The sequence below is a fragment of the Scyliorhinus torazame genome, chromosome 2, assembly GCF_047496885.1.
Source record: "Scyliorhinus torazame isolate Kashiwa2021f chromosome 2, sScyTor2.1, whole genome shotgun sequence".
In the NCBI taxonomy this organism is placed as follows: Eukaryota; Metazoa; Chordata; class Chondrichthyes; order Carcharhiniformes; family Scyliorhinidae; genus Scyliorhinus; species Scyliorhinus torazame.
In genome coordinates, this window is record NC_092708.1 from 18,310,865 (window position 1) to 18,324,929 (window position 14,065).

Sequence of the window (14,065 nt, forward strand, 5' to 3'; positions counted from 1 at the left end):
TGGCCCATAACGAATTGGGGGCTCGAGGGGGATTGGCTTAGTGAACTTAAAAACAGTGAGGGGTGAGCATATTGTGGTTGCTTTTCAGGTGTAGTATTTCAGTTTAAGTAGGGAGGGTGTTGTGGACAATGCTCTTTCAAAGGCTCTGAAGTTTTTGGGGGTGGAGACGGTCACACGCAGTACCTTATGGACAGAGACTAAAAACAGGTTTTTAGAGTTTGCAAAATCATTGCAGTTAACATTACCTGACAAAATGCAAAAAGCTGAGGTAATTATGGCAGTGGCTAAGCATTTAAAATTGCCTGAGATACAGTTTGACTCATTGGAAATAGCAAAAATTCAGTTACAAATTAAACAAATGGAACATGAGAAAGTATTAAAGCAGCTTGAATACGAAAGAGAGAGAGAGGAAAAAGAAAGAGATAGAGAGGAAAAAGAAAAAGAGAGAGAAGAAACGAAGACAGAAAGAATGAAATGAAATGAAAAGAAAATCGCTTATTGTCACAAGTAGGCTTCAAATGAAGTACTGTGAAAAGCCCCTAGTCGCCACGGGAATCGAACCGTGCTGCTGACCTGCCTTGGTCTGCTTTCAAAGCCAGCGATTTAGCCCTGTGCTAAACAGCCCCAGTAGCTGTGAATAGCCCTAGCAGAACAAAAAGAAAGAGAAAGGGAGATACAGATCAGGGAAAAAGATAAAGAGAGTTTGAACTTCAGAAAATGGCCATGAAACATGACAGTCAGTTAAAATTGGCGGACGTAAAGGGAAACGTACAGTTGGAGGATAGTGGTGAGGATAGTGAGAAAGAGCGTCATCGTCGAAGGCTTGGTGGGGACCTATTTAAGTATGTCCACGCAGTGCCAAGGTTTGATGAGAAGGAGGTAGAAGCCTTTTTCATTTAATTTGAGAAGGTAGCTAAACAAATGAAATGGCCACAGAACATGTGGGTATTACTGATTCAAACAAAGCTTGGTAGATAGGGCTAGTGAAGTGTTTGCATCACTATCGGAGGAGATATCTGGGACGTATGAGGAGGTGAATATGAACTAGTGCCTGAAGCCACAGACAACGGTTTAGAAATTTAAGGAACAAATTTGGTCAAACATACATGGAGTTTGAAAGGATCAAACAGAGTAATTTTGATAAGTGGATAAAACTTTGATAATAGACCAAACGTATGAAGCTCTCAGAGAAATTATACTTTTGGAGGAGTTTAAAAATTCAATTCCTGATGTAGTGAGAACTCATGTGGAAGAGCAGAGGGTTAAAACTGCGAGGTTAGCAGCAGAAATGGCAGATGATTATGAATTAGTTCATAAATCAAAGCTTGGTTTACGGCATCAGTTTCAGCCTGTGAGGAATAGAAACTGGGTCCGTGAGAAATACTCAAGTGGTAAAGGTAAAGGTGATCTGATGGGAGATAATAAGGAGAGTGTACCTCAGATTAAAACAGAAATCCAGGAGGGTGGAAGAGACATGAAAAGTTTAAAATGTTTTCACTGTAATAAACTAGGCCATGTAAAGTCACAGTGTTGGTGGTGGAAGAAAAGGATTGGGAAGGCGATATGGTAAAACAGAATAAGACAGTGGGGTTTGTTAAAGTGGTAAAGGAAAGCCCAAGTGAAGCGAAGCAGGTGCAAAAGATTGTACAGCCTGATCAAAAGGTGATTGATAAGAAGGTGCCAGATCTCTTTAAAGAATTTACTTGTGTGGGTAAAGTTTACTCATGTGTACCAGAAGGAGCAGGCAAAGAAGTCACAATTTTAAGAGATACGGGAGCTAGTCAATCTTTGATGGTAAGAGATGAGGAGTTATGTAGTTTGGGAGGAATATTGCCAGAAAAGGTGGTAATATGTGGAATTCAGGGTGAGAGGAGTAGTGTTCAATTATATAAGGTAAGGTTGGAAAGTCCAGTGGTGGAGTGGTAGTAGGAGTAGTAGCGAAACTATCTTGTCCAGGAATACAGTTTATCTTGGGTAATGATATAGCTGGATCGCAGGTGGGAGTGATGCCTACTGTGATTGATAAGCCAGTGGAAAATCAGACAACTGAAGCGTTGAAGAACGAGTACCCTGGGATTTTTCCAGATTGTGTAGTAACAAGGTCGCAAAGTCACAGGTTAAGACAAGAGGAGAAATCAAAGAGTGAAGATGAAGTTGAAGTGCAATTATCAGAAACGATTTTTGATCAGATGGTTGAAAAAGAACAAGAACAGGTGGAGGATGAGGCGGATATAATTAGTTCAGGAAAATTGGCGGAGTTACAACAGAAAGATGTAGAAATAAAACGGATGTATCAGAAAGCATACACGGAAGATGAATCTGAGAGTATACCAGAGTGTTATTACCGTAAAAGTGATGTCTTGATGAGAAAATGGAGACCTTTACATATGCAGGCGGATGAAAAGTGGGCAGAAGTTCATCAAGTGGTATTGCCGGTAAGGTATAGAAAGGAGGTGTTGTGCGTTGCACATGAGGTACCAGTGGGAGGTCATTTGGGAGTAAGGAAAACTCAAGCTAAAATAAAAAAACATTTTTATTGGCCTGGACTACATAAAGATGTCGTTAAATTTTGTCGATCATGTCACACATGTCAAGTGATAGGGAAACCTCAAGCAGTGATAAAACCAGCGCCCTTAATACCCATTCCAGCATTTGAGGAACCTTATACAAGGGTCTTAATTGATTGCGGAGGACCACTTCCTAAAACGAAAAGTGGGAATCAATATCTTTTGACTATAATGGATGTGTCTACTAGGTTTCTAGAGGCCATTCCAGTACGTAATATTACAGCCAAAAAGATTGTGGAGGAGTTACTTAAATTCTTTACTAGATATGTCTTTAAGACAGAAGTTGATAAATTCTTGATTTCTCGAGGAATTAAGGGCTATGGCGAGAGAGCGGGTAAATGGAGTTGAAATCAGCCATGATTGAATGGCGGAGTGGACTCGATGGGCCGAATAGCCTTACTTCCGCTCCTATGTCTTATGGTCTTATATGCACTACCCACAGAAATACAATCAGATCAAGGATCAAATTTTACCTCATGGTTATTCAAAGAAGTTATGGATAGTTTAGGAATAAAACAATTTAAATCAACTGCGTACCATCCAGAATCGCAGGGAGCATTAGAAAGGTGGTATCAGACATTAAAGACAATGTTGTGGGCTTTTTGTCACAATTATCCAGAGGATTTCGATAAAGGAATTCCATTCGTACTGTTTGCAATTAGGGATGCACCTAATGAGTCAACCAAATTCAGTCCTTTTGAACTAATATTTGGTCATGAGGTAAGAGGCCTACTTAAATTGATTAAGGAAAAATTGGTGAGTGAGAAATCAGAACTTACATTATTGGATTACGTGTCAAATTTTAGGGACTGATTAAACAGATCAGGGGAATTGGCTAGACAACATTTAAAAGTTGCACAACATGTGATGAAACGGGTAGCGGGCAAGAAATCCAGTTCGTAGTTTTGCCTGTGGAGATAAAGTTTTAGTATTGTTACCAGTGGTAGGTGAACCTTTAAAAGCAAAGTTTTGTGCACCTTATCAGATTTAAAGGAAATTAAGTGAGGTGAATTATGTGGTAAGATCGTCAGATAGAAGGAAAACTCACCAAGTGTGTCATGTGAATATGCTTAAAAGGTACGTTGAAAGGGAAGGAGAGAAAAAGGAGGAAGTTTTAATGATTCTAACTCAAATTGACGAACCAAATCCAGATGACTGTGAATTTGACATACCTCAAATTAAATTGGAAAACGAGGATGTTCTTAAAATTGGGATAAATTGTAGAGTTACCTTCCAGAGAGAAAACAGATTGACCTGAAAGAGTTATAGATATCACATGGGCAAGTTTGTGGAGATAAGTTGGGAAGTACTAAAATGGATATACATGATGTAGATGTGGGAAATGCTGTTCCAATCAAACAACAGCCATATAGACTTAACCCTTTAAAATTGGCACAGGTTAACAAAGAGATTGAATGTGTGCTTAAAAATGGCATAATTGAAGTGGGTTGCAGCCAATGGAGCTCACCCATAGTGATGGTGCCAAAACCGGACGGTACCCAACAGTTGTGTGTGGACTATAGAAAGGTTAATGCAGTTACAAGAACGGACTCTTATCCTATCCCACGTTTGGAGGATTGCATTGAGAAAGTGGGACAATCAGCTTGTATTTCCAAATTGGATTGACTTAAAGGTTGCTGGCAGGTACCAAAAGGGCGAAGGAGATTTCAGCTTTTGTGACTCCAGATGGTATATACCAATTCAAAGTTATGTCATTTGGCATGAAAAACACCCCAGCCACATTTCAACGGTTAACTAACAAAGTCGTTTCAGGATTACCTAATTGTGCGGTCTACAGCGACAATCTGGTAATTTTTAACCAGACATGGACAGAACCTTTGAAGCATTTGATGGAGTTATTCGATCGACTTCAGGAGACAGGTTTGGTGATAAACCTAGCCAAAAGTGAATTTGGAAAAGCCCAAGTCACTTTCCTTGGCCATACAATCGGACAGGGTCGAATGGTCCCACGGGATGTGAAAACGAAAGTAATTGGGGAGTTTCCGATACCCTCGACACAACGGGAAATAATGCGATTTCTGGGTATGAGTGGATTTTACTGGAAATTTGTACTGAATTTTAGCAGTGTGGTTGCTCCACTGACGGACTTGCTGAAGGAGCGTAACAAATTCCAGTGGACATCGGAGTGTCAACAGGCATTTGACGGCCTGAAGGCTGTGTTAACCACTGCTCCTGTGTTAGCCATCCCAAATTACACAAAACCATTCAAAGTGGCTGTTGATGCAAGTGATGTGGGTGTAGGTGCGGTGCTTCTACAAGATGACAACGAAGGGCCTGTTGGTTATTTTTCAAAGAAATTGAATTCTCACCAGAAAAGGTATTCGACGATTGAGAATGAGACTTTGAGCTTGGTGCTGGCTTTGCAATATTTTCAAATTCATGTGACCAGCAATCCGTTTGACACAATTATCTATACTGATCATAATCCACTGATGTTTTTGGCGCGATTCCGGAATAACAATGCCAGACTGTTTCGATGGAGTTTATTGTTACAGATTTTCATTTAAAAATAAGACATGTGGTAGGATGAGGAAACATGATAGCTAATGCTTTGTCAAGAATGTGATGATGAGTTACAGGAAGAAGAACTGAAATGAACTATGTTATTATGCCTGTTTGCGTGTGTTGTTTTTTTAAACAAAAAAGTATAATTACTGTCTGCATTTCTTAAAGAAAAGTGAAAACGTGAAAAATGAAACCATCTTGAAGTTGATGGTTTATTTTTTTTCTTGGGGGGAGGTGGGGGGGGAAGGGAAAGTCAGGGAACCAAGAGGTGAAGTAATCAGCAGGGAGCGTAGCTGCTTAGGAAAACCAAAAAAACACGAACAGACAAAACTCAAGAGTGGTTACGATTGTCCCCATCCCACAAAATATGACACAGTGTATGGAAAGGCTCAGTAAACCAAGGTCCACCACACTAAGAAAACAAAAAGTGACGGTCAATAGAGAATTAAAGATGCTATATTTAAATGCGCGCAGTGTACGGAACAAGGTAGATGAGCTTGTGGCCCAGATTGTGACTGGCAGGTATGATGTGGTAGGCATCACAGAGACATGGTTGCAGGGGGTTCAGGACTGGCATTTAAACATCCAGGGATTCACAACCTATCGAAAAGACAGAGAGGTGGGCAGAGGGGGCGGGGTTTCCTTGTTAATTAGGAATGAAATTAAATCAATAGCACTAAACGACATAGGGTCAGATGATGTGGAGTCTGTGTGGGTAGAGTTGAGGAACCACAAAGGCAAAAAAACCATAATGGGAGTTATGTACAGGCCTCCGAACAGTGGTCAGGGCCGGGGGCACAAAATGCACCACGAAATAGAAAGTGCATGTCAGAAAGGCAAGGTCACAGTGATCATGGGGGACTTCAATATGCAGGTGGACTGGGTAAATAATGCTGCCAGTGGACCCAAGGAAAGGGAATTCATTGAATGTTTACAGGAGGGCTTTTTGGAACAGCTTGTGATGGAGCCCACGAGGGAACAGGCCATTCTGGACTTAGTGTTATGTAATGAGCCAGACTTGATTAAAGATCTTAAAGTAAGGGAGCACTTAGGAGGCAGTGATCATAATATGGTCAAATTCAATCTCCAATTTGAAAGAAAGAAGGTAGAATCAGATGTAAAGGTGTTACAGTTAAATAAAGGTAACTACAGGGGCATGAGGGAGGAACTGACGAAAATCAACTGGGAGCAGAGCCTAGTGGGAAAGACAGTAGAACAGCAATGGCAGGGGTTTCTGGGAGTAATTGAGGGCACAGTACAGAGGTTCATCCCAAAGAAAAGAAAGGTTATCAGAGGGGGGATTAGGCAGCCATGGCTGACAAAGGAAGTTAGGGAATGCATCAAAGCAAAAGAGAAAGCCTATAATGTGGCAAAGAGTAGTGGGAAGTCAGAAGATTGGGAAGGCTACAAAAACAAACAGAGGATAACAAAGAGAGAAATAAGGAAAGAGAGGATCAAATATGAAGGTAGGCTAGCCAGTAACATTAGGAATGATAGTAAAAGTTTCTTTAAATACATTAAAAACAAACGGGAGGCAAAAGTTGACATTGAGCCGCTCCAAAATGACGCTGGTAATTTTGTGATGGGAGACAAGGAAATAGCTGAGGAACTGAATAAGTACTTTGCGTCAGTCTTCACAGTAGAAGACATGAGTAATATCCCAACAATTCCGGAGAGTCAGGGGGCAGAGTTGAATATGGTAGCCATCACAAAGGAGAAAGTGCTAGAGAAACTAAGAGGTCTAAAAATTGATAAATCCCTGGGCCCAGATGGGCTACATCCTAGAGTTCTAAAGGAGATAGCTGAAGAAATAGTGGAGGCGTTAGTTATGATCTTTCAAAAGTCACTGGAGTCAGGGAAAGTCCCAGAGGATTGGAAAATCGCTGTTGAAACCCCCCTGTTCAAGAAGGGAACAAGGAAAAAGATGGAAAATTATAGGCCAATTAGCCTAACCTCAGTTGTTGGCAAGATTCTAGAATCCATTGTTAAGGATGAGATTTCTAAATTCTTGGAAGTGCAGGGTCGGATTAGGACAAGTCAGCATGGATTTAGTAAGGGGAGGTTGTGCCTGACAAACCTGTTAAGAGTTCTTTGAAGAGATAACAAATAGGTTAGACCAAGGAGAGCCAATGGATGTTATCTATCTTGACTTCCAAAAGGCCTTTGATAAGGTGCCTCACGGGAGACTGCTGAGTAAAATAAGGGCCCATGGTATTCGAGGCAAGGTACTAACATGGATTGACGATTGGCTGTCAGGCAGAAGGCAGAGAGTTGGGATAAAAGGTTCTTTTTCGGAATGGCAACCGGTGACGAGTGGTGTCCCGTAGGGTTCAGTGTTGGGGCCTCAGCTGCTCTCTTTATATATTAACGATCTAGATGACGGGACTGGGGGCATTCTGGCTAAGTTTGCCGATGATACAAAGATAGGTGGAGGGGCAGGTAGTATGGAGGAGGTGGGGAGGCTGCAGAAAGATTTAGACAGTTTAGGAGAGTGGGCAAGTGCGAGGTCTTGCACTTTGGAAAAAAGAATAGAGGCATGGACTATTTTCTAAACGGTGACAAAATTCATAATGCTGAAGTGCAAAGGGACTTGGGAGTCCTAGTCCAGGATTCTCTAAAGGTAAACTTGCAGGTTGAGTCCGTAATTAAGAAAGCAAATGCAATGTTGTCATTCATCTCAAGAGGCTTGGAATATAAAAGCAGGGATGTACTTCTGAAGCTTTATAAAGCATTAGTTAGGCCCCATTTAGAATACTGTGAGCAATTTTGGGCCCCACACCTCAGGAAGGACATACTGGCACTGGAGCGGGTCCAGCGGAGATTCACACGGATGATCCCAGGAATGGTAGGCCTAACATACGATGAACGTCTGAGGATCCTGGGATTATATTCATTGGAGTTTAGGAGGTTGAGGGGAGATCTAATAGAAACTTACAAGATAATGAATGGCTTAGATAGGGTGGACGTAGGGAATTTGTTTCCATTAGCAGGGGAGACTAGGACCCGGGGGCACAGCCATAGAATAAAAGGGAGTCACTTTAGAACAGAGATGAGGAGACATTTCTTCAGCCAGAGAGTGGTGGGTCTGTGGAATTCATTGCCACAGAGGGCGGTGGAGGCCGGGACGTTGAGTGTTTTTAAGACAGAAGTTGATAAATTCTTGATTTCTCAAGGAATTAAGGGCTATGGAGAGAGAGCGGGTAAATGGAGGTGAAATCAGCCATGATTGAATGGTGGAGTGGACTCGATGGGCCGAATGGCCTTACTTCCACTCCTATGTCTTATGGTCTTATGGTGTCATGGGAATGTCACTTTAAGAAATGTTTGTCTGCTCAAGTGGCTGCAGTGATGTCAGAGTGTGGATGGAGCTAAGCTCTGGCTCTGCTTTTTAGTTTCGCTTTGAGAAAAAGCTTGGGTGTGTCTGTGTTTTTTGATTTTGTTTTAGTGTTGGAGCTGAAGCCAGCCAAAGAAGGTGTAATTTCGATCTCTCTGCCATCTAAAGACTATCTCTAGAACATTTGGTGAATTCAGAGTGAGAACTGCTCTCAGTAGAGAATTTAAACCTGATGTGCTTCTGTAAAAAGGATTTATGTCTTATGGATGTTAAAAGGACTGTTTAAGGATTACTTAGAGTGTTGTATTCTTTGGGGGTGTATTTGAATTGATGATTGCTAAGATGTTCACTGTATGTTTTAAAAAGGTTAACTGAGTTCATAGAATAAACATTGTTTTGCTTTAAAAAATACTTTTCCATTTCTGCTGTACCACACCTGTAGAGTGGGCCGTGTGCTCCCCATACCACAATCTAGTAAAAGTCGTGGGTCAGGTGAACTCTATGATATTCTCTAAACCCTGGCCCATAACAGCGGTAAGTGCCAGGGCACTGCCCGGGCATGTCCCTCTCACCCTAGGGGCTATACTGATCTTTTTGCCCCTGCTGGGTTCCCCTTGACAGCTTCATTTTGCAGAAGCTGTTGCAAACCTCGCCGACATGAGATCCATTATGGTGTGTGCGGGTTTGTGTGTGTGTATATAGAGTTCACTGAAATCAAAGTCAAATTGGTTATAACATTTTAAAATCTCTAGTAGCCAAGGCACCCCCCCCTCCTCACTCTGCTGATTGACGGATCCCAGACTCGGCACTTACATACGTAGAAGGGAAAAGTTTCATCTCGGTGTCAAGCGAGACGAAGCTGATGTTGTCAGGGACCTTGTTTCGCAGGGCCAGAATCCGCAATAGGACCAGGTTACTGGCGTCTGACACAAACCCCTGCATCTCCTCCAGCTTGTAGGTGAAAGTCTCCGTCCTCAGATTCTGATCAAACAACACAAGAGTGATTAACATGGAATGGTATTACACGGAGTTACTTTCAGCCTACGGCACAGAAACAGGCCATTCAACTCAACTGGCCTCGGCTTTACATCTCTCCCCATCAACATATTCCTTATTCCAAAAGTGTTTCTCCAGCTTTCCCTTAAACATATCTCTGCTTTTTGCCTCAACTGTTCCTTGTGATAATGAGTTCCATATTCCCAGCATTCTGGGTAAAGCCGTTTCCCTTGAATTCCCGACTGGATTAAGCAGAGACCATTTTATACTTATACCCCATAGCTGTGATCTCCCTAGCAAGGATAAACACCTTGCCTACATCTATTCTATCTATTCCTTCAGAATTGTAAAAATTTCGGCTAGGTCACCCCTCAATCTTAACGGTTCCAGACTCTTCAGCTTTTTGTGTTTAGCAAATCTGTTCAGCATCTTGGGGAGAGCACAAATGGAATTTGCATCCTGCACTAAAAGGCCCGCCTTCTCAATGTTGGCCCTCGCCTGAGGTGTGGTGAGCCTCAGGTTAAATCACCCACCAACCAGCTCTCAAAGGGGAGAGCAGCCTATGGTCCTTTGGGACTGTGGCGACCTTACTTTACTTTTAATCTGTTGCATTGAGTGGTCCTGAAGGCCCTCCGAGTTCATGCATTGTGCAGAGTTGTACTGAGTCCCTATGGTCCCAGCTTTGGTCTCTCATTCATGTGAGTTTGTTGATCTCAGCCTTGAGGAATATTCTAATTAGTCTCAGTATCTGCAGCTGCGGAGGGTAAAAATCTTTTCTTTGTCATTCCTTCTCAGGATTGGGGACTTGTGGGCAAGTCCTAGTTTGCCTTTGGAAAGATGATGATGACCTTTCTTGTTGAACTGCTCTCACTTTCAGGACATTCCAAAGTTCTTTACAACCAGTTGAGTCCTTATTTAATGCGTCATCACTGTTGTAATGTAGGAAGTGTGGCGTCCAATTTATACACTGCAAACTCTCAAAAAATACTGCAATATGACTATGATGTCTGTCTTTTTATGATGTTGATCAAGAGATATATATTTACCTAGAACACTGGGGAGAGCTTCCCTCCTCGTCCATTTCTAGTGGCCTTTGAGAAGGTGGTGGGTGAGCCGCCATTTTGAACCGCTGCAGTCCCTGTGGTGTAGGTACACCCACAGTGCTGTTAGGGAGGGAGTTCCAGGCTTTTGAGCCAGCGACAGTGAAGGAACGGCCGTCCAAGTCACAATGGTGAGTGACTTGGGGATGAACTTCCAGGTGGTGGTGTTCCTGGGTATCTGCTGCTCTTGTCCTTCTGGATGATAGAGGTCACAGATTTGGAGGTGCTGCTTAAGGAACGTTGGTGAGTCCAGCGGTGCAACTTCTAATCAATGGTTCCCAACCTTTTCCTAATGGGGACCACTGATGGTCACCAAAAGCGTTTGTGGACCACCACACACGCAAGCCATTTTAAACATTTTTTACATAGCCGATGGCTGGCGGGATTCAAACTGATATGTCAAGAGGGGTATTGAAAACACAGCTATTTCTAATAGTTCATGACTAACTCTCACAAATACATTGTACTCGTCACAGTACATTTACCTGAAATAGGCCAACCAGTGGAAATAGATAATGAGAAGGCTGATGTCGTTTCATAGACATCAAACGCTGGATGTCAGATTCCCGGGATGACAAGTGTCAATCGGAGATCTGGTTCAATGTTATGTTTATTCCGATATTTGGTCTTCAAAGCGACAGGCCCTGGAAATCGCTAACGTAGGTTGTAGGAAAAGGCATCGGAAACTTTACTGCCTTGTGGGATGCTTCTGGGTATTCTGAGGCAACTTTAAGCCAGATGTCAGTCAGAAAGTTCTGAGAGAAATCCAGCTTTAAAGCACTGTCACAGGACAGTGTTCTACTTTCATGATCATTGCTTCTATTTTGTCCTGCGCATGAAAAATTGTCACTGATCTTCCCTGAAGACTCAAGATTGAGCCCATTTAAGTGACCAAAAACCACTGAAAATCCCTGATGCGTTGTGAGAGTTCAAACTTTGAGCCAAGTAAAATTATCACTTCATCATGCAACTCAAAAAGACGTGAGGATCTTTCCGCGGAGAGCCAGAAGACCTCGGGGGCAGAAGTTGTTGATGGTGATCGCTGCCCACCTCGTCACATAGAGCTGCAAATATTTGCAAATTTAGTGGATAAAATAACTGCTTCCTCCAAAACGGTCGTGAGATCAGCAGCTACCACCTCCCTTTGGATGCTGCAGTGAATGAATGTTGCTAGCGGAGACACTGCTCTCACCTGCTAAACAACCCCAGTGTGTTGGTCTAACATCGCACAGGCCCCACCTGTGCCAACTCCTACACCTTTTGCCCAATCAATCCCATTTTGAATTACGAAAGTGTTCAACATGTCAAAAATAGCCTTTGCAGTTGAACGTGCGGGCAATAATTTACGAAAAAGGAAGTCCTGATGTATCTCTCCATTGTGTTCATACCTTACATAGGTGAGCAAGGTTGAAAGGTTTGCAATGTCCAGCGATTCATCCAGTTGAAGTGCATGAAGTAACTTGCTTGTATTCTCTCTATTAGCCAATCACTCACATTGTGGCCATTACATCAATTCTGCATTGGACTGCGTTACCGACAATGAAATGATGTTAATTTGCTTGCAGGCCTTCTCTCCGAACATAACAGCCACCATCTCCTTAGCCGCTTCCATAAGACGATAAACCATAGGAGCAGCAGTCGGCCACTAATCCCATCGAGTCTGCTCCACCCCATGCAATGAGATTATGGTTGATCTGATAATCCTTAACTCCAATTTCCATACCCTTGATTCCATTACTGTTTAAAAATCTGCCGATCTCAGCCTTGAACATACTTTTTAAAAATAAATTTAGAGTACCCAATTCATTTTTTCCAATTAAGGGGCAATTTAGCGTGGCCAATCCACCTACCCTGCTCATTTTTGGGTTGCGGGGGTGAAACCCACGCATACACGGGGAGAATGTGCAAACTCCACACGGACAGTGACCCAGAGCTGGGATCGAATCCGGGAACTCGACGCCGTGAGGCAGCAGTGCTAACAACTGTGCTACCGTGCTGTCAACTTTGAACATACTGTTGCTAACTTTGCCTTAGTTCAATTGCTCTGTTCTATTACCTTTGCTCTTGAGTCGCCAGGTATCTTTATGATACCGCCACCAGGTTCAAGTCCGAGTAATGATCAATAATCTAATACACCGATTAGTAAGATTTAAATCAAAGCACATTTATTATACACAGTAATCGCTACTCATGCACAGATTCTACGTCTAAGCTACTTCTACAACTAACAGGCCTATACTTAACTTGGAACTGGCCCACCAGGTCAGGGAAATAAATGGCCTTTCGTTCGGGTTCTGAGCCTGCGGGATTCGAAGTTGGTACAGATTGGTAGCTAGGGAGCGCCTATCTCGTAGCGAGCGTTGAATTAAGACTTACGGGTTCGATCTTCACTGCTCCGGTCACGGTCAATGTTGGTTCGTTGTTGCTGGGTGACCCGGGCAGGAAGAAGAGCTGAAGAGGAGCTGCTGAAGAGTGAAGAGGGCTGGAGAAGAGAGCGATTTGAACTTGGGGCTCAATTCTTATAGTCCCCAGGGGCTTCCCGCCTTTCGGGGCGGACCCTGTACCTGGTCCCAAGTGATTGGACTTTGTCCCAATTGCTTGGTTCGATTTTCTCCAATGCTGGAGCGGTTCCCTGATCGATGGGCGGTCTTGAGGTGGTCGTTTACCTCCTTTTGTGTAGGCTCCTGCTGGCGCTGAAGAGTCTGGTTTTGCTTTGTGTGTCTAAATGTTGCTTATTGTTCCCGGGGATTGCTCATTAGTATGCAGATGGCTGTTGTTTTGTTATGCTGATGGTTGCTGGTATCGATAGTGTCTGGCCTTTCCAGAGGTAAATACTCAGCCAACCTGCAGCTGCTCTTTTTTGTCCTGTTGGCTGACTTTCCCATCAGCCTTTGCCGTTCCATTTTGAATCGGGAGTTGGCCATTTTAAGTGGCTACAATACATACCGACCCAACCTCTATGGCTCTCTGCAGTAAAGAATTCCACAGATTTACAATTCTCTGAGAGAAGAAATTTCTCCTCATCTATCCCTTACTCTGATTTGCATTGCCGGTTCAGTGGTAGAATTCCCGCCGGCCATGCAAGAAGCCTGGGTTTGAATCCCGACCAATGTAAGGCAACTCTTTATGGGCGGCATGGTAGCACAGTGGTTAGTACTGTTGTTTCACAGTGCCAGGATCCCAGGTTCGATTCCCGGCTTGGGTCACTGTCTGTGCGGAGTCTGCACGTTCTCCCCGTGTCTGCGTGGGGTTTCCGCCGGATGCTCCGGTTTCCTCCCACAAGTCCCGAAAGACGTGCTGTTAGGTAATTTGGACATTCTGGATTCTCCCTCAGAGTACCCGCACAGGCGCCGGAATGAGGCGACTAGGGGCTTTTCACAGTAACTTCATTGCAGTGTTAATGTAAGCCTACTTGTGACAATAAAGATTATTATTATCCTCGACTCTCCTACAAGAGGAAACATCTTCTCAGCATCTACCCTGTCAAGGCTCCTGATAATCATTCTTCTAAACTCCAATGAGTACAGGCCCAACCTACTCAA

At 43.2% G+C, this 14,065-nt stretch overlaps 1 protein-coding gene across 1 annotated transcript in view; it reads right to left on the reverse strand.

Annotated features, from left to right (window-relative positions):
* catip (ciliogenesis associated TTC17 interacting protein) overlaps positions 1 to 14,065 on the reverse strand; it is an 83,898-nt gene that overhangs the window by 12,591 nt on the left and 57,242 nt on the right. Inside the window, exon 6 of the mRNA XM_072468990.1 lies at positions 9,241 to 9,408. Coding sequence (XP_072325091.1) covers positions 9,241 to 9,408 — 168 coding nt within the window. The remainder of the gene's footprint in view (positions 1 to 9,240; positions 9,409 to 14,065) is intronic.